The sequence below is a fragment of the Ceratotherium simum genome, chromosome 4 (assembly GCF_057802395.1).
Source record: "Ceratotherium simum simum isolate JZ-2026a chromosome 4, ASM5780239v1, whole genome shotgun sequence".
Classification (NCBI taxonomy): Eukaryota; Metazoa; Chordata; class Mammalia; order Perissodactyla; family Rhinocerotidae; genus Ceratotherium; species Ceratotherium simum.
This window is the reverse complement of record NC_141903.1, coordinates 42,481,562-42,502,268: the sequence shown is the minus strand read 5'-3', so window position 1 is coordinate 42,502,268 and position 20,707 is coordinate 42,481,562. Positions and strand designations below refer to the sequence as shown.

General features: G+C 38.1%; 2 protein-coding genes across 5 annotated transcripts in view; one reads left to right on the top strand and one right to left on the bottom strand.

The window, feature by feature from the left end:
• Nucleotides 1–1,093: 1,093 nt before the first annotated feature.
• Nucleotides 1,094–2,649, bottom strand: IL5 (interleukin 5). The gene is made up of 4 exons (XM_004420216.3): nt 2,506–2,649; nt 2,273–2,305; nt 1,306–1,434; nt 1,094–1,198 (listed from the first exon to the last, which is right to left on the bottom strand). The coding sequence occupies exons 1-4, from the start codon at nt 2,647–2,649 to the stop codon at nt 1,094–1,096; spliced, it is 411 nt and encodes a 136-aa protein (XP_004420273.1).
• An 8,802-nt stretch (nt 2,650–11,451) lies between these two features.
• The window catches only part of RAD50 (RAD50 double strand break repair protein), a 70,630-nt gene continuing 61,374 nt past the window's right edge, over nt 11,452–20,707 (top strand). For 3 of the 4 annotated variants that reach the window (XR_015551966.1, XM_004420214.3, XM_087429823.1), the window contains exons 1-2: nt 11,452–11,878; nt 13,764–13,847. Coding sequence is in view for 3 of the 4 variants with exons in the window: in XM_004420214.3 (XP_004420271.1) it covers nt 11,750–11,878; nt 13,764–13,847 (213 nt within the window). In the remaining variant the exon portion in view is untranslated. The remainder of the gene's footprint in view (nt 11,879–13,763; nt 13,848–20,707) is intronic. The other variant, XM_087429821.1, reaches the window with a different exon arrangement.

The window sequence follows — 20,707 nt, the reverse complement described above, 5'->3', positions numbered from 1 at the left end:
GGATCCTTGAAAATTTTTCTCTAGCAGAAGAACCTCCAATTGCGGTACTGATAGTCATAAGCAGGCCTGATGCTGCTCTGCCCCTGGAAATACAGGATAGTGGGCACGTCTAGGACTCAGCCTTCCCAATACAACTGCCTACTAGCACTTCTCTGCTCCTTTTGTTATGCCACAATGTCCCGTGAGGTGAGAACTCCCCCAAATCACAGTGCTCTGGGCTCTACAAAGAGGGTTCCTGGCTCCTTCCCCGAACCAACAGTGGGATTAGTCTGCCAAATTCTTCTCATAGGCTGTGAAGAGACCTAGTTACAGATTCCTACACTGCCCTCCTCCGAGGGGAAGCCTTGAAACTCATTTTAATTCTATGATCAGTCCTAGAAGGCCCTTTCATTCATTCATACATTCATTCATTGATTTACTCATGCATTCATCACCTACCATTTAACTTGCACCATCCTAGGTTCTGGATATATCGTGGAGAGGAAACCAGGCTCAGCCCCTGCCCGTGTCCCTGCTGCCCACTAAGTCCGGCTGCATCACTTCCACCCATGGTATGCCAGGCAACCCTGTGACATCTGCCACCAGGGAGATGGCCATGCTCAGCTGGCACACATGCAGACCCTCCCTCCAAACTCGGCATGTTCTCACACAGCCTGTGCTCACTTCAAGAGTAAGAGACAAAGGTCAGCAACAAATTGAACCAGAATTGTCTATTTTAATTTTATTGTAACATAGCCTAACATGAAATAAATATTGAATTTCCAAATTCTTAATCATTTCATAAATAATAAGTTAACAGACATTTTACAGAATGTTACATTAAATAAGATAAAAGTATATATCTGTTTTGCCTTGAGCGAGCTGGAAGAAAATACTTAAAAATGATTCTGCTATCTGAAATATATCTCAAATATTTTATTTTTATGCTTTCTGCCTGTGTGAGGCGGTAAAGTAGCAGTATCCCTAAAATATTTACTTTGCCTCTGAAGTTTAATTACACTGAACATTAAGACTGCACCCTTGATTGGCCCTCATTCTCATTGCAATAAAACATCCTCTCCTCCTCCAACATCTTTCACTACAATAAGCCAGTTTAGTCTGAACTTTCCGTCGTCCACTCAGTGTTTATTACGCCAAGAAACACTTGCAGGTAGTCTAGGAATTGTTTTACTCTCCATCTTTCTCCTCCACACTTTTTCTGTGAAAAGAACAAAGAAAAGGTACTACAGGAAACTGTCAATTCCTGTAAAAATATGGACAGCCAGACAAATATACTTAAGTTTCTGCTAAATGTTTTTAACTTACTTTTTGGAGGTCTATGTATTCTTTTATTAAAGACAAATTTTGGAATAGTTTTTCCACACCATCCGCTTGTGCAGTTTGATTCTTCAATGTGCCTATCCCCTGAAAGATTTCTTCAATGCATAGCTGGTGCTAAATGAGGAAGATTTTAAAAAATGTGAATAGTCAAAACAGGGCATAAAAATTTGGTCCAAAAAGTTAGACTTTGTTTTGTGGTATTTACATGAGTTCCCTTCTCCAAAGAGTATTTTGACTTGTTACTTTTCCAGGTGGTAAACCACCTCATGCTGATATAATTTCCAAAAGTAAATGAAGTTTATATAATTACTGAGGAGTTTTATAAATGATACAAATTAAGTACTTAACCAAAAATAAAATGTTTAGGAAGTGTAATGCAACTACGTTACTGATTGACCTCACATCAGAGTTTCCTTTTCTAGTTTTAGCTGGTATATTCTATTTAGGCTAATTAACTCATATGTTTTACATTTTAATATGACCATGACATACTACAAATGTATATAATTCCATTATATAGCCATAGTCATTTAAATATGTGGAAATGACTATTATGATAGGGCATTCATTGTATATTTTAATGTCTACTGACCATGATTCTAAAAATATCACTGTAAGTTGCTAATACTTTAAGAAAGACACTCAGGTGAGGAAAGCCATAGACAGAGTTGAATGGAGACTAGGAGGCATCTCTCACTCAGTGTGGAATTCTTCTGGAAAGAATGCCTGACACGAGGTTCTTTGAGACGGAAAACTCACAACATCAACAAAGGGCCTGATCTACTTGTTGTATAGTCATTCCTAATATTTATAAGTACATATATTCACATCCACACACATAAAAAGAAAATAGAGAAAATTAAATAGTTCCAATGATAACTAATGATTTGTAGTTTAAGTATGAAATTTAATTGTTCATGCAATCACTTTATTGAATCATAATTTAACTTACATTTTTATGTTCAGGAGTAGGAATCATCAGGTTCTGAAAAGGAAAGGAAATACATTCATTTTTAAAGCACTCTAGCACTCATAACTTTTAATAAAAAGCTTGCTAGTGATATGGTTATCAACTATATATACTAACATTCTTATAATTACATTAATAACAGATCTTTAAAAATTAATCACCACAAATGATTACCTATTCATTTTAAAGACTGTAGGAATCAAAAAGAAAATTACCCCATCGCCTATCAGCAGAGTTCGATGAGTGGAGAGCAGTGTCAAGGTCTCTGCCACCAGTCTATTCATGGGACTTTCTACAGCAATGACACAAACGTAGGCAGCTCCAAAAGCTAGCACACTCAAATGCAGAAGCATTCTCATGGTTCTGCAATGTTCAGCGTTTGCCTTGGGCAAAGTGCATGGTACGAGATTGCATCCCCAGACAATTTATTCTCTCTTTGAGGAAATGAATAATTTCTAACAATCAGATAGAGAATGCTTAATAATGGCATATCAGGAAAGTAAATGTTTCCAATGCCTTGTATCTTAACAAATAATTTTACTTTTATCTTTTAATAATAATAAAAATCTCTATTTTTCCCCCTTTAGAAACATTTCCTATTACAAAAGAAAATCTTAGGCTGACACATCATTGCCCCACATTTACATTTCTTAAAGTTCAGAAGATTGAATTTCCTCTTAAAAGATGTGTATAAAAAGGAGAAGTATAATATAAATCACTAAATAGGATTTTATGTTAAAATACGTAAATATTGGGAATGGTTTTTCTTATCAGGTCAGTTAAATTCTATCATGGTTGTAGCTGGATTGATCTGTCTTTAAAAGAATTGAAAGTACTGGTGGGAAGATGGTGATTAGAGCAGAGACCATCAAAACTTAGCAGGGTCAAATTGTGTTCATTGGGATCTCGATTAGGATCCTTTCTGTTGCCAGTGACCAAAAACCTAACCCAAACTGGTTGAAGCCAGACAGAGAATTTATTAGCTCATATAACCAAATGGTTGAGGGTGGAGGCTCCTTTATACCTTGCTTGCCTCAGTGACTCTTCCTTGCCTCCATTCTCAGGCAGCTCTCCCACTGTGGTCTCAAGGTGATGTCAAAACTCCTGGATCCATATGTATTCTGTTCATGAGCAGCAGGAGAAAGCAAATTGTGCTTTTCTGATTGCTCAATCAGAAGTCCTAGAATTTGGCCTCCTTGTGACAAGGGATCACATGTTCATCCTTGAACTGTGGCCAGGGGTATGGGATATATTGATTGGCTCTCCCTGGAGCTGGAGGTGGGCTTCATCTCATCCAAACTGCATACCTGAAAAATTAGGAGTCCTAGGTAGTACTAAGAGGGACGTGGATGCTGGGAAGGCAACCAATAAATATCCGTCACAGCCACATAACATATGTGCACGGCCTCTCCTTCACATCCCACAAAGGTGGAGGTGTCCTTTTGCACCCTGGGTGAACCACGTATGAATATGTGTAATCAGGGGAATCAGTATTCCTTAGGCTCAGACCTGTAATCCCAGAAGGGAGCAAATGAGACCCTCTTCTAGACCACACACTTCATTCTTCCCTGGCCTGAGCACACATAATAGAGGTGTAAGCCATTGTTTTTGATGGAGGGTTTCAGTGAGCATCCCAAAGTGGTTCTGTGTTGGTGACCTGGAAGCCCAACTTTAGGATTATCTTGAGCATCTAGGACAGATGGTACCAAACACAAATTACTATCTAGAACCCCTTCCCAAAGCTGGATAGAGTTCTGTGTGAGAAGCAGAGGCAGCAGGGAAGTAGACATGCCCTTTACATGCATGTAATCACAGCTCTGCATGGGTAGGATAAAAATAGTGGCAGCCTTCCTGTTCCATGTCTGGTTTTGTTTGTGCTAAAGTTTTGGACTCTTGGTTAGACATGTCTGATTTGAACACTTGAAAGACATTTTCCTTGAGACTGCAGGAGAGATACTGGCTCATTTCAGTAGTGAGGTAGGAATCACAATAGACTTGGATCAAGGTGATCTTAAAATGGTGCTCTCAGAACCAAAGCTGAGTTCTGGCAGGAGCCTTCTCTCCCCAGAGGATTTCATATGAGAGTTTGCTCTGGTTCTCCTTGGACTCCTTTGGGCTACACTGAGAAAGCGGGGGCTTAGATGAAAGTTTTAGAGGAATTGCCAAGTGACTTATTATTTTAGTACCTTAAATACACAATGTTCTGAGTTTTTAACTTCTATTATAGGGCTGCACAGGCAATCTAGGTGGTGGAGAATTGAGATACCACTGTATTAACTTTCATTAAGGAGGAGAAAACTCACCAACCACTTGCTGTTTTTAGGGGAGTCATACTGCCTGGCTATGAAAATGAGTGAAATGGGCAAGGCGTAACACAACAAAGATGGTGGGGCTACCGTAAACTGCATTAGGCACGACCTGTCTAAAGCTGGCAGGTGCTACTCAGTTCCAGCTGATTGTTGCCATGTGACACCCTGGGGCTTATGTTGCCAGATCATCCAATTTTTCAAAGAAGCCAGAAATCCTGATTATTATGTATAATCTCCTGATTTTTAAATGTTGGCAATTCATATTTTTAAAAACTGGTATAGGGTACCATTTTGCAGCCTCTGAGTTATAGTATAACTGTGGGTCCGTATTGGAGGGCTAGTTATTAAAAAAAGACCTCGTATTCAAAGTTACATTTCTTTTTAAAAATTTTAATGTGGTAAAATACACATAACATAAAATTTAACATCTTAACCATTTTTAAGTATACAGCTCAGTAGTGTTAAGTACATACACAATATTGTGTAACCCATCTCCAGAATTCTTTTCATCTTGTAAAACTGAAACTCTATACCTATTAACAACTCCCCGTTGCCCCCTTCCCCCAGCCCCTGGCAACCATACTTCTACTTTCTGTCTGTATGAATTTGACTACTCTAGGTAACTCATACAGTATTTGTATTGTTGTGACTAGTGTATTTCACTTAGCATAATATCTTCAAGTTTCTTCCGTGTTGTAGCATGTGACAGAATTTCCTGTAATATTCCATTGTATGAATATACCACATTTTGTTCATCCATTCATCCATCATTGGACATTTGGGTTGCTTCCATCTTTTGGCTATTGTGAATAATGCTGCTATGAACACGGGTGTACAAAATTATATTTCTTGTAATATTATCATAAGTCATTAACTTTTCTTCTATGAGTCTGATCTCCCCAACCTGATTGCAAACTCTCTCAGAGCAGGGACCATAAAATAACATATTTGAAAGAACTTTATTAATGTTAAACTCCAAACAAAAGTTAATGATTTTAATCTCCTGGGCAGGAGAATTCCAAGTATGTATGTAGATATTCCACCCTCAAGGAAGTGGAGCATAATCCCACTTATGTGTGGGATACACAGTGAGAGTACAGTACAGTATAGAAAAGAGTACATTATAGAAAGGAGATTATAAGAGGAGTAACTTTGCAATGGAGAAACCTGCCAAACCTCAGCCAGATGATCAAGGTCAGCATCCATCATGATGTCATGTTAATAGCATGTACCCTTAATATGATGTGATGAGAATGGCATTTTATCTCTGTCATCTTACTCCCCAAAATCCATAACCTCTATCCAACCATGAGGAAAACATCCCATATACCCCAATTAAGGATAAAATACCTGACTAGTACTCCTTAAAACTGTCAAGGCCATCAAAACCAGGCAAAGTCTGAGAAACTGTCACAACCCAGAGGAGTCTAAGGAGACATGATGACTAAATGGAATGTGGTATCCTGGATAAGATCCAGGACAGAAAAAGGACAGTAGGTAAAACTAAGGAATCCCCCCTCCCCAAAACGTGGAGTCTAGTAATATGCCAATGTTGGTTCCTCAGCTATGACAAATGTAACACAGTAACGTGAACAATAGAGGAAACTGGGTACAGGGTACACAGGAACTCTCTATAATATTCTTGTAACTTTTCTGCAAATCTAAAATTATTTAAAATAAAAAGTTTATTAAAAATAACATTGCAAGTTGAAAAAAATAGTTTTTACTATTATTATTAAAAAGACTTGGTATCCATAAATATCATGCACTTGGGACCTTTTTTGTTTCACACTAGACTGTGAGCTCCTTGAGAATAAGGATTTTATTTAATTGATCTCTTTATCCTTGAGGACCAGACTATTGTAGGCACTCAATTAATGTTTGCTGAAAAAATAACTGAGTGAATAAGCAGGCACTTGGTTAGTTGAACAAATTAATGCTTATACTGTGGAAACTCAGGGAGTCTCTTCCTTGGGGCTGGGAGCCTGAAGTACATAATAGAAACAACTTTGGCAGGACTCCTGGAAAAAAAGATGGAGAAAAACTTTAAGGCTCAGCTACGGAGACCAAGCCAATGTAAACCACTATGGCATTTTTAAAAACCCACATTATTTTAGGAGACTAGAACAAAATTAGCAATCAGTATTCAGAATTTTTAAGAATTATTAGTAATTATATAATTTAGAAAAAGGACTTTGAATAGTGTTGAAAAGTTATATTAGTGGGTAACATCCATCCTTTTGCCCTAAAACCTTTATCTCTATAGTGGCTTCCAAATTGGCAACAAGTTTTTAAAAACTGATAACTGTGGTTTTTACTGTGTAGTCGTTCAAGGTCCAATGACTTTTCTGTGAACTGATTCTAATCAATCAACTGGGCATGATGCCACAAATTTGTCACAGTGACCTAATGTAAAATGATAGCATCTCTTTCTTTTCTTGATCCTATTCTAACCTCTATCCTTTCAATTCCCAAGCACATCTTTAAAATATTGGTTTTTATTGAATAAATAACATTATAGGAAAATAAATACAGAACTTCTCCTCAGCATAGCACCTATCAGTTTTTTGATGACCTCTTCCAATCTTTACTAACACAGAGACAGCTTTACCGAATTATAATCAATGAATATATCCAATTTGTGTTTATCTTTTTGCTTATTAATACTTCTCTTTTATATATCTACTTATTATTTTAAAGGTTACCTGCTACTAGATGCAACTGATGTGCCACAGTTTACTTTCCCATTTGGATTGTTTCTAGTATCCCACAGTTATAAACAATGCTACTAGAAAGCTCTTTGTATAATTTTTAAAAATATTTCCTTATGGTAAGGAACTCGTGTGGTCATTTTTATAGCCTTTGTTACATTTTACCAGATCACCCCTCTGAAAATATTCAATGCACAAAAAAATAAATCTCATGTTTTTACAGTGTTTTATAACTTATAAGGCACTTTCACAAAAATAACTTTGTTTAATCCTCGCATGTGAGATAGATTTCTTTCCCTGAAGGTTCTTTAGCACTCAGGTTTAATCTTTTTGCTAATGTAATGAGTGAAATGAACCCCAAAGGAAGGCATGATGCAAAAGGCAGCAGTAATCAAAGAGATTGATAAATATGATAATAAACCTAAATAAATAATGCTGGCTAAAAAAATATTTAGGGGGGCCGGCCCCGTGGCTTAGTGGTTAAGTGAGCGCGCTCCACTGCTGGCGACCCGGGTTCGGATCCCGGGCGCGCACCGACGCGCTGCTTCTCCGGCCATGCTGAGGCCGCGTCCCACATACAGCAACTAGAAGGATGTGCAGCTGTGACACACAACTATCTACTGGGGCTTTGGGGGGAAAAAATAAATAAATAAAATCTTTAAAAAAAAAAATTTAGGGGATTTCAAAACAATGAGGAACAAAAATACTAAATAATAATGTGGGAGATGGAGGCGGGGATCAGAGTTGGTTGGTGATTTTACGGTTCTTATACTGTTTGGAAGGATGCTAAACATACTAACTTGAGAACTCAAAATAGGCATGTGAAAAAACTAAGAGTAACCACTAAAATAACAGAAATAGAATGTATAACTTCCAAACCAGTAGATAAAACAAGGGAATAAAGGAAGCTCAATCAATCCAGAACCAGGAAAGGAGAAAAAGAAGCTAAGAAAAAGCACAGAAAAAGATATGAGAAATACGTCAAAGTTTATCAGGAATCACAGTATAATTGAAAACATTAAACTCATCTATCAAAAGGAAGATATTATAAAATTGTATCAAAAATCGTCTATTAGCTATTTTCAAGAATACACTTCATGCAAAATGACATGAAAAGGTTTAAAATCACGGGATAGAAAGATATAGTGGACAAATACTATCAAAAGAAAGCTGATATACCAATATCAGTATCAGAAAAAGACAGAATTTATGTCAGAGAGTATTATAAGAATAAAGAGATTTACTAATAGGTATAAGATAGTATCTCATAGTAGTTTTATTTTCCATTTCATTAATTATGATACAAGCAAAAGCAAACATTTTTCAGTAGTAGTTTACTGAAAACTGGGAACTTGACTGATTTGCCTTTTTCGTTCTTTTTATTTTAGGAATTAATCATTTTTATTGCAAGTCTTTTCCACCCCCCTCCTAGAGTTGTTATCTTAGTTTTATAGTTTCCTATCATTACAAAGTTGAAAATTTTTGTAATAGAATCTGGCTACCTTGTCATGTCCGTTTTTTCTCTTCAATTTGCTATTTTTTCCTAAAGTATTTTAAAGTAAATTGCAGAAAACATGACGTTCTATCACTAACACTTCTATATGCATCTCAAAAAAAGGATCATTTTCTTACAAAGCAAAATATTATCTCACCCAGTATAATGAAATTAACAATAATTATTTTTTTTAGCATTTAATTTCCAGTCTACATTCAAATTTCCCCATGCATCCCCAAAATTCTCTTCACATCTCTATGTCCAAACCAGGATCCAATCCAGGACTATGTGTTGCATCTATGTGACATGAAACTCAAATCTCTTTTAATTTGCAGCAGTCCTTTTCTAAAAAAAAAGTCTTTTAGAATCTACAACAGTCCTTGTTTTATATATATATATATTTTAGGAAGATTGGCCCTGAGCTAACATCTGTTGCCAATCTTCCTCTTTTTTTTTTTCTTTTTTCTCCCCAAAGCCCCAGTACACAGTTGTATATCCTAGTTGTAGGTCCTTCCAGTTCTTCTATGTGGGAGCCACCTCAGCATGGCTTCATGAGTGGTGAATAGGGCTGTGCCCAGGATCCGGACCAGAGAACCCCCGGCCGCCCAAGGGGAGCACAAACTTAAATGCTCCGCCACCAGGCAGGCCCCTACAACAGTCCTTGTTTCAATGACACTGATCTGAGCGCTTTGGCCAGTGTCTTGTAACACATCCCACCTTCCAGATTGGCCTTTTCCATCCTTGTGGTATTATTAGCTTAATCCTTAATGCCTGTGAACTGGAAGTTAAATCTAAAGGTGTGATTAGATTCAAATTAAACTTTTTTCTTTTTTAAACCAAACTGCATAACAGATAATGTTGGGTATTCATATTAAGATCACAGCAGGAGATATATAATGTCTGGTTGTCCCAGTCATTGGTAATTTCTTGTGTTACTTTGAGTCATAAAATTCTCCTTTAGAAGTGGGAGTAATTACATTTCTGGGCTTTTCTTTTATGGCTTTCAGAAATATCTAGATCTTCCTCTACCCAGAACTTAGAGTGATAAGTAAAATAGTGTATAGATTTGCATTTTTTTTCTACTGATACCATTATTTAAATGGGGGGGGGGATGGTCTTGGTGGTTACACAACTGTTTACACTTGTCAAAACTCATGGAACTGTACCCTGGAAAAGGGTGAATTTTACAGTATGCAAATTAAATAAACCTGACTTTACAAAATGGGCTTTAATCTTTTTCCATTGTTTTATTACATTTCATTTGTCACATAAAGCATTACTGTGTAAATTCAATGTTTTGCTCCTTGGTGATTTAAAATATGTATTGTAATAACTGACGCTTTCATGTTTTCATAGTTGGTACAGCAAGAGACTACTCACTGGCCTTCCCCACTTGCATCTTTTGACATATAAAATTTTTTAGTTTATGTATTAAGTTCGGTAAATGATTGTCTTAGGATTGTATGATTGGAGAGCATTTCCTACATTTTTCTGTCTCAGTAACCCAAAGTTTTTGTTTGTTTTTATCTTAACGTCTTCCACTACTGTTTTGTAATTTTTCCTATAGGTATGTGATATCCCTCCATTAAGATGGCTTCCAAAAAGCAATATTCTCGGTCATTTTTGAGAAAGGTAATTTCTCTTTCCCTTATTTTACTTTTTTTTGACATGGAAAAGATGTACATACTTAATGTACACAACTTGATGACTTTGGAGATGAGTATACACCAGTGAAACCATCATCACAATCAGTGCCATTGGCACATCCATCACCTCCAAAATTTTCCTCTCACCCTCTTTTTTGTACTTTTTTGTGATAAGAACAGTTAACACAAGATCTACTCTCTTAGCAGATTTTTAAGTACCCGATACCATATAGTATTGTTAACTATAGGCACTGTGGTGTAGAGTGGACCTCTTATTATTCATTTTGCATAACTGAATCTTTCTCTTATTTTAAAGGTGTCTATTCCTATCTCGTGGCGGTACTTAAAGGAGTGGATTTTCTTCACATCATATTTGCGTAACATTTTATAGTTTTATAACAGTATTTGGCTTTTGGTCTACAACAGCAGTTCCCAAACTTTTGGTCTTAAACATCTCTCTACTCTTAAAAATCACCGAGGACTCCAAAGAGCTTTTATATGAGTTATAACTATCAATAGTTACTCAACTAGAAATTAAAATTGAGCTTTTTTTAAACCACTGGAATATACAAGCACACATTCCATTAGCCATCATTGCAATGGCGTCAACACACGTCATGCGATCACTGGAAAACACTACATTAGGGAGCGAATGAGTGAAAGGGGCAAGTAATTTCTTAGTATGGTTAGAAAAACAGTTTTGATATTAGTGGACACCGCACCCCCTTTCCACTCCAGAAGTCCCAGGATCACACTTTGAGAACTGCTGTCCGTCCCAAGTCTTTGTCCCTTACAGTTAGTGCCTCTCGGTGCTGCCCGGCCCCCCAGCAAGGAGCCGGGAATCGGCACCCAACAGGAAAAAGACCTGACAGCCGACTCTACAGCCACACTGCTCCCGGAAGCCAAAGCTGCGCGCGCACCGCGGGCCTCCGACTTCCCGGCGTGCCCCGGGCTTGCGGCGTAAATGCACGTAGGCCGTAGCGACCCATGTGACCTGCGGGGCAGCCGAGGCGGGAATCTGTGAGTGGGCACGGTCGCGGGGTCCTTCGGCCTGTGTTCTCTGTTTCCCCGGGGCAGCCCCGGCTCACTCCCCACCCCCAGTCTCGCCCACCAGCCGGGAAGGAAGCCAGTGTGGGAGGAAGGGTTCCAGCCCGAGCCTTCGCTCCCACCGGGAGCCTCCCGACCCGGAACTCGCGAGTCTTCAGGCCCCGCGCTTGCCGTGCTCCATCCTAACTGCTAAACCTTGCTGGGCCCCGGGCTCTAGGCCTCTGGTGTTGAGAAAAGAAACATTTGCAAACATGTCCCGGATCGAAAAGATGAGCATTCTGGGCGTGCGGAGTTTTGGAATAGAGGACAAAGATAAGCAAATTATCACTTTCTTCAGCCCCCTCACAATTTTGGTTGGACCCAATGGGGCGGGGAAGACGGTAAGTCCTGAGTAGCCGCCTTCCGTTTACGGGTCGCCACATCTAACGAATCTGGAAAATAAAATATCTGGAGAGGTCAGAACTCCCGTTAGGAGGAGAGGCGTCCCTCTGGTTCTGCTCTTGGGGCCCAGGAAGTGCCTGGGCCAACGGGAGACTCCGGGGCTCTCGCGGCGTGGCCTGATTTGGCTTTCAAAGCCACAGCGACCGTAGGAGTTTTCTAGACCCAGTCTCATACGGGTGTCCAGGCCTGTCCAGTGGACAGGATTTGGTTGAGACCGGGAGCTATCGCCGCGCCCGCTCAGCGAGCTCACAGTTCTCCAGGAAACCTTTTTGTCTGTGTTGCTGGTTTTTAACACTCCTTGCTCCCAAAGTATAGCACTTCCTGGTAGTTGTCCCAATACAGGACTTTCTTAAGTAGTTATAAAATATGATAAATATGTGACTGCCTAAGAAAAGTTTCTAAGTATGCCGACTGTCTAAGCGTAATAGATGGGAAATAAATGGCTTAATTTTAAAATGAAACTGATGCGGTAGGGCTTAAATTGGAACACTGTATTTTGTTGTTAGGATGCTGTCACCTCATCAAAATAAAAGATTGGAACACAACTTATAATTGACTTTTTAAAGCCCTGGGAACATTTAGAAATTTGAGTTGGGCCCTGGAATGGCATGCAGTTACGGCAAAAGTATAGTCAAGAGGATGTCTGGTCTGAAACGGTTCCTTGAGAAAAAGCAAGGCGCTATCAGTGTACCAGGGAGTAGAGTGAATGAAGCATCCAGAAAGAGATTAGGTTTAGTGTTGAGAGTTGAATGCCAGACTCCTGTCTAAGTACTTTTGTTTATGTAAAAATGTTATTTATTGAGTGCCTGTTATGTACCTAGCATTGTATTCAGTGCTCTACTGGAAGGGAGATTAGTGCTTATGAGTACTAGCTGCCTGAATACAAATTTTTTGTGTGTGTGTGAGGAAGACCAGCCCTGAGCTAACATCTGCCAATCCTCCTCTATTTGCTGAGGAAGACTGGCCCTGGGCCAACATCCTAGCCCATCTTCCTCTACTTTATATGGGACGCTGCCACAGCATGGCTTGACAAGCGGTGCATTGGTGCGCGCCCGGGGTTCCGAACCTGCAAACCCCAGGCTGCCACAGCGGAGTGCGCTCACTTAACCGCTTGCGCCAGTGGGCCGGCCCCTGAATACAAATTTTTTGCTTCACCATTTATTAGCTGTGTAACTGAACAAGAGCGACCTAAATGCTCTATGCCTTAGTTTTCTCATTTATAAAACGGAGATAAAAATAGTTTCTACAGCCTGGGATGAACTGAGAATTAAATGGTTGTGTATGTAAAAGTGGTTAGTACAATACCTGGCATATAGTTTCTGGGTAACTATTAGCCATTGGGTTTTGGTTTGTTTTTTTCTTTACTTTTTTAAAAATTTCAGCTTTATTGAGGTATAATTGACATATAAAATTGTAAGATATTTAAAGTATACATCGTGTGATATACGTATACATTGTGAAATGATTCCCCCATCTAGTTAATTAACACATCCATCACCTCACATATTTATCTTTTTTTTTTGCTGAGAACATTTAAGTTCTACTTTCAGCAAGTTTCAGTTATACAGTACAGTGTTATCAACTATGGTTGCTGTTTTACATTAGCCAGCCATTGTTATTAGGTTAGTTTAAAGGGTTGTAGTTGGAAGTGGAGAATTTTTTTAACACTTAATCATAACTACATTACAGGTTTTGTAATGTCACATTTTATCTGTGTCTTTTATAGTCTCTATGGTAAATAATATTTTTATAATGAATTAACATTTTATGATAAACTTCTGTGGTTTTCTCGTAACTAAATAATATAATTTTCTATTTCTTTAGACCATCATTGAATGTCTAAAATATATTTGCACTGGAGATTTCCCTCCTGGAACCAAAGGAAATACATTTGTTCATGATCCCAAGGTAATGGTGCTAGTAAAATTTTGTATTTTTAAAATAAAATTTTTAAAATTATGAAAGTGATAATAGCTTATTGTAGAAAACCTGGCAATGGAAAAGTATAAAGAAATATGAAAATCTTAGCACCCAGTGACAACCAATGTAGACTTTTTCATGTATTTTCTTCTCCTTTACATACTGTCTTACATAGCTGAAGTCATTCTAATTTTGTATTCTGAGAGTTTTTTCCACTTAACATTATCATAAAGTCCCATGCCATTAAAATTAAATTCTTAATCTGGGTGTTTGGTATGTGGGTGCTTCTTTTAATCTTTATAGTTTTTTGTATGTCTGAAATATTTCCTACTTAAAATATATAATCTTTTATGAACATTTTTAATAATTGCATAATTTTCTTACATTTAGATTGCTTTTAGTTTTTCATTAAAATCTATCATGTTTTTCATTATTATGTACCATGGTACATTAAAATGTACTGTGATGAAAGTCTTTGTGTATGAATCTTTGTTTGAATTATGGTGTTTATACTATTAATGTGTGTGAAGTACGTAGAATGTTCTATACATATTTTGGCCTATAGGTTTTTCTTGTTCCATATATCTATAGTGGGGTCATTTGCCTTTCATAATTCAATACCCTCCCAGCCCCCACTTAAGAGTTCATTGTATATTTCTTCCAGTTTTTTTCCTGTGTTTATAAAAACGTATCTGTGTGTGGATATAAATACTCTCAAATAAATATTTTAACACATCAATAGAATTTTATACCATTTTACAAATCAAGTATTTATTTAGTGACATACTGTAGGTATGTTAATACATATATTTACACTTTTATTTCATTATTTTTAATTACTAGATGGTATTCCTTTGAGTTTATATTCTGTAGTTTATCTGACTCCCTGTTGATGGTCATTTAAGTTGTTTCTACTTTTATGTGACTAAATATAACTCTGTGATTATGAAAGTGTTTATTAATCTTCCTCTTAGAAAGAGTAAAATCATTTAGTATGTTTACTGAGCCCTGTCTACAATGACTATTTCACACCTTCTGTCTCCTTAAACCTGTGATCTAACTCTCTTTAATTGACGATCTTGCCTTGTACTTTATTGAGAAAATAGGAGGAATCAGATGAAAAGTCCCTCATTTTCCAATCATAAAATCTACCAAACTACCCTGCATATGTACCTATACTATCTGTTTTGTCTCCTGTATTAAGGGTACATTGTTTATTGTATCATCTAAAGGTCAACCAACTCCTCTTGGAGGCTGGATCCAGTCAGTCGCTTTTGTCAGCTCAAGCATTTTGCTTTTCATTTGGTTCTTCTTGCTCCTGCATTAGCAGTTTCTCTCTCTATAGAATCATTCACATAAGCATATAAAGATGCTCTAGTAGCTCCAATCTACAGACAAACAAACAAAAAACTCTCCTTTTACTCCATATCACCCTCTGGCTACTACCTCTTGGTTCCAGTTTATAGCAAAATTCACGAGAGTTATATGTACTCATTGTCTTCACTTCATTGCTTCCCATTTTTTCCTCAGCCTACTCTGTTCAGATTTTCTTTTTTTTCCTCATTAAAACGGTCCTTGCAAGGTCACCAGTAATCTCCATGTTGCTAGATAAAGTGGTCATTTTCTAATTCTCAGTTACTTCTCACCAGATTTGATATAGTTAGTTATTCCCTTTTTAAAAAACATTGCTCCCTTGGCTTCCATGACACTGTAATCTCATACCTCCTTTTTCACTGGCCACACCTTAGTCTCCTTTGCTGAGTCTACTTTTGTCCAACTTTTCTTGAATAATCTCATTGAGTCTCATGGCTTTAATTACTGGTTATATGTTGATGACTCCCAAATTTGTATATTTAACCCTAACTTCTTTGCTAAACTCTAGACATATATGTCCAGCTGTTTGGATATTTAATGGCATCTCAAATTTAACATGTTCAAAACAGAACTCTTGGTTCCCTGTGCCTCCAACCGTCTCACATTCTCAAGCCTGTTAACTACTTCAGTACTCTCCAACTTAATAAATGATATCATCATCCAAACATTTGCTTATGCCAGAACATCCTTTGATTGATTCTTTCATCTCACCCTGTTTCTAATTCTTAAGTAATTCTTAGCTACTCTTCTAAAATATGTCCAGAATTTGTCCCTTCATTCCATCTTCACTGCTCTTTTCCTGGTCCAAGCCACCGCCCTCTTCCCTTTGAACTGTTCTGGTAGTCACTAAAAGTTCTCTCTTTTTCACACAGCAGCCAGAGTTATCTTTTAAATATTCATTCATTCAAGAAGGAGTGAGTCATTCAAAATCTGGGGGAAGAACATTCCAGCCAGTATTAGTACTAAATGCAAAGTTCCTGAGGTAGGATGATGCTGGGTGTGTTCAAAGAACCACAAGGAGGAGCAAAATAGCAGGGAGAAGACTGGTAGAAAATTAAGTCTGAGAGATAGAATGGACTAGATCCTGTAGGACCTTGGGTGGTATTCTTATTTAAATAAGAATCTATTGGAAGAGTTTAAGCAGGAAAAGGGCATGATCTGTATTTTAAGGCGATCACTCTGGCTGCTGAGAGAAGACTGTTTGTAGATGGCAAGGGTAGAAGGGCAGAGACTAATAAAGGGGATTTTGTGATAATCCAGGTGAGAAATATTGGTGGTTTGGTTAAGGTGGTAGTGGTAGAAATGGTGAGAAATGCTTAGATTTGGGATGTAATTTAAAGGTAGAACCAACAGATTAGCTAATGGTTTGGATAATGGCGTATGAGAGAAGTAGAAGCATCAAGCATAACTCCAAGTTTCTTGACTTGAGCAACTAGATAAAATAGTGTTGCTGTTTATTATCATGGAGAAACTGGAAAAGGAGATTTGGGTGGCTCTGGTTTAAACATATAAATTTGGGATGTGTGTTAGATACCCAAAGGAGATATCCAGTAGGCAAATAGAAGTATGTCCAGGGGAGAGTTTTGAGCTAGAGAAAGAAAATTAAGAATCATTGATGTTAGTTATAGATAGTTAGTTTTAAAGCCTGATGGGATCACACAAGGAGTGAACAAAGAGATCCAACACTTGAACCTAGAGTATATCAGCATTTAGAAATAGGAACATGGAGGAGGAGCCAGCAAAAGATGCTAAAAGAACAACTAATATAATAAGGAAAACTGGGAAAGTGGTGTCTTGGAAGACAAGGGAATAAAGTGTTACAAGAAGGAAGGGGTCATCAACTGTGTCAAATATGTTGACAGCTCAAGTAAGGGGAAGGCTTGGCTATGTGGAGGCCATCAGTGATCTTGACAAAACCAGTTTTAGTAATCTGAGAAAACAGGAGCTAAGAAAGTGAAATGCATAGAATTGTTTTATGAGTTTTGCCATAAAAGACACAGAGTGCAGTAGCTGAAAAGGTTTGCAGGATCAAGGAGAGTTTTGTTGGATATTGTTTTTGTTTTGTTGTGGTTTTATTATTTTTTTATTTTCTGGATGTTTCCATGTTAATTGATGCTCTAGTATCTCTGCCAAGCTCAATCTGTCACCCACTTGCTTTTCCAAATGCTTTTATCTTTTTAGAGCTGTTTTTCTCATCTGTCTGCTCATGTCCTCCCGGTGGTTCTTATGGCCTTGATGGTTTAGCTCTCTTCACTTACTACCCACTTTTCGGCTGCTCGCATTTCCCAGTTCTGAGCTCCCACTCACACTGTTTTATCAGCTCTTCTCTCCTGAGTCACTCACCTGCTTCTGTGGGTGGAGCCATCCCCCTCACCTGAATTGCCCACATCCCCTCAGTTTTCCCAATTTCCTGTGTCTTCTCATCGTTTCAATTCCTCTCATCCTCATATCTTCAGCTTCTCTTGTCTTTCCTTTTCTCTATTTTAATTTGTCCCTGCATCTAGTACTGTTTACCTTGTCTTCAACACCTGAGTTTTTCTGGTGCTTCTCACTAATCTTTCTTACCTATCTTTTGTTGTTTCTGTCTTCTTAGGAACTTTGATTTCCATGTTGCTCCATTTGCCTAACTTCCCCCCCTTTCTCCTCTGTGTCTTTCAAACTTTTGCCTACCTCAGTCCTTCTCATCCTTCCTCTGACTTCATTTGTGTCTCCTCAATTAATCTGAACCCTCAGAAGCTCATTTCTCTGTTGTCTGCATCTCATCAGTTCTTTTTTTTTTTTGCTTCTGGCTGATACTGTAAATTAACTGGATGCTTATTTCCTCTGCTGTTTCTTTATCCCATATTGCTACCATATGTTGTGTTTTTAAAAGTGGGAGATACTAGAACATTTATAGACTGATAGGAATGACCCTGGATAGAAGGAAAAATTGATACAGGAGAGGGGATAATTGCAGAGCAAAATCCTTGAGTAGGCAAGAAGAGATAGGATTCATTGCTCAACTGAAGGCGTTAATAGGAACATGCACTGTTTATCCATTTTAAGAGGATGGCAGGCAGAGTATCTAATTGGTAAATTTAGTGGTGAGAGAATGACTAAGTTCTCTTTCGATTGTTTCTATTCTCAGTGGAAAAAAGAAGTGAAATCATTGCTTGAGGGTGGGAGAAGCGGTTGATTGAGGCTAGAAATTAGTTTTTATCTCAGAGAGTAAATTGATTAAGGAAGTGTTATAGGGTTACAAAACAGTGTCAGGGGGGTCACTTGAGGTTTTTGGGTGAAAATTTATAGGGAGAACAGTCACGGTTGTGTTTCTTCAGGCTTGTTCAGCCGTTCAATGGCAAGCACTGAGTAAGTTGGAAAGTTGGATTTAATCAAGGTTAGGGGTTTGCCTGGTAAATACAATGAAAGGATTGGGAAACAAGGAATTGATTATATTCTTAATATATTTACCTATTTGATCAATCCCCCTGTATTTAATGAACCTCCCCTCACTGCACTAGGGCTCCAACACCCTATGCTGGACTGACTCCACCCTCATGTGCAAGCCCTCCTCACCCTGCTTGGCTCTAATTCCTCATACTGGCCCCCTCACATGGATGTTTTCCCATTCTGCTTGGGCTCTGAATTCCCATGCTGGATCACTTCCCCATTCCCCACCCATGGACACCTTACTCACCCTTCTCAGTCTCTAATACTCTTTTTTTTTTTTTGGTGAGGAAGATTGGCCCTGAGCTACCATCTGTTGCCAAACTTCCTCTTTTTTGTTGAGGAAGATTGGCTCTGAGCTAACACCTGTGCCCATCTTTCTCTATTTTGTATGTGGGATGCCACCACAGCATGGGTTGATGAGCAATATGTCGGTCTACACCCAGGATTCGAACCTGGGAACCCCGGGACGCTGAAGCAGAGCGCACACACTTAACCACTACGTGACCAGGCCGGCCCCTTCGTTTCTTTTATATGGCTGAGTAATAGTCTAGTGTGTGTGTGTATGTGTGTGTGTGTGTACACACACCACATCTTCTTTGTTCATTCATCTACCCATGGACACTTAGGTTGCTTCCATATCTTGGCTTTTGTAAATAATGCTGCAGTGAATACAGAGGTGCATATATCTTTTCGAATTAGTGTTTTTGTTTTCTTTGGATAAAAACCTAGAAGTGGAATTGCTGGATAATATAGTAGTTCTATTTTTAATTTTTTGAGGAACCTCCATACTGTTTTCCATAGTGGCTGTACTAATTTACATTCCCACCAACAGTACACAAGTGTTCCCTTTTCTCCACATACTTGCCAACCTTGTTATTTGTTGTCTTTTTTTTTTTTCCTTTGGGCCAACTTGTCCAACTGCCCAGCTATCCTTCTATTTTTTTTTTAATTGATGTCATAATAGTTTATAACATTGTGAAATTTCAGTTGTACGTTATTATATATGTCAGTCACCACATAAATATGCCCTTTCACCCCTTGTGCCCACCCCTGACCCACTCCCCCTGTAAGAACCAAACTGTTCTCTCTGTCTGTCTGTTAGTTTATCTTCCACATATGAGCAAAATTGTGCAGTGTTTGTCTTTCTGGCTTATTTCACTTAACATAATACCCTCCAGGTCCATCCATGTTGTTGCAAATGGGATGATTTTGTCTTTTTTTATGGCTGAGTAGTATTCCATTGTGTACATATGTATATCTCACATCTTCTTTATTCAGTCATCAGTTGATGGACACTTGGGTTGCTTCTGTGTCTTGGCTATAGTGAATAATGCTGCAATGAACATAGGTGTGCATAAGCCTCTTTGGATTGTTGATTTCAAGTTCATTGGATAAATACCCAGTAGTGGGATAGCTGGATCATAAGGTATTTCTATTTTTAATTTTTTGAGGAATCTCCATACTGTTTTCCATAGAGGCTGCACCAGTTGGCATTCCCACTAGCAATGGATGAGGGTTCCCTTTTCTCCACAACCTCTCCAACATTTGTTGTTTTTTCTCTTGGTGATTATAGCCATTCTAACGAGTGTAAGGTGATATCTTAGCGTAGTTTTGATTTGCATCTCCCTGATGAGTAGTGATGTTGAACATCTTTTCATGTGCCTATTGGCCATCTGTATATCTTCATTGGAAAAATGTTCCTATTTTCTGCCCATTTTTTGATCATGTTGTTTGTTGTTCAGTTGTGTGAGTTCTTTAAATATTATGGAGATTAACCCCTTGGTGGATATATGATTTGCAAATATTTTCTCTCAGCTGGTGGGTTGTCTTTTCTTTTTGATCCTGATTTCCTTTGTCTTGCAGAAGCTCTTTAGTCTGATGAAGTCCCACTTGTTTATTTTTTCTTTTGTTTCCTTTGTCCCTCTAAGACCGATGTCAAAAGAGTGTACTGCCTATATTTTCTTCTAGGAGTTTTATAGTTTCAGGTCGAAGATACCTTCAAGTCTTTGATCCATTTTCAGTTAATTTTTATGTATGGCAAAAGA

Bases quoted from the DNA above. Each gene is read 5' to 3' on its own strand.
- IL5 (XM_004420216.3), bottom strand. From the start codon at position 2,649: ATGAGAATGCTTCTGCATTTGAGTGTGCTAGCTTTTGGAGCTGCCTAC. The intron at 2,306-2,505 runs GTAATTTTCTTT...TTTCCTTTTCAG, and splicing joins CTCTGCTGATAGGCGATGGG to AACCTGATGATTCCTACTCC. The intron at 1,199-1,305 runs GTAAGTTAAAAA...TTCTTTTCACAG, and splicing joins AATACATAGACCTCCAAAAA to AAAAAGTGTGGAGGAGAAAG.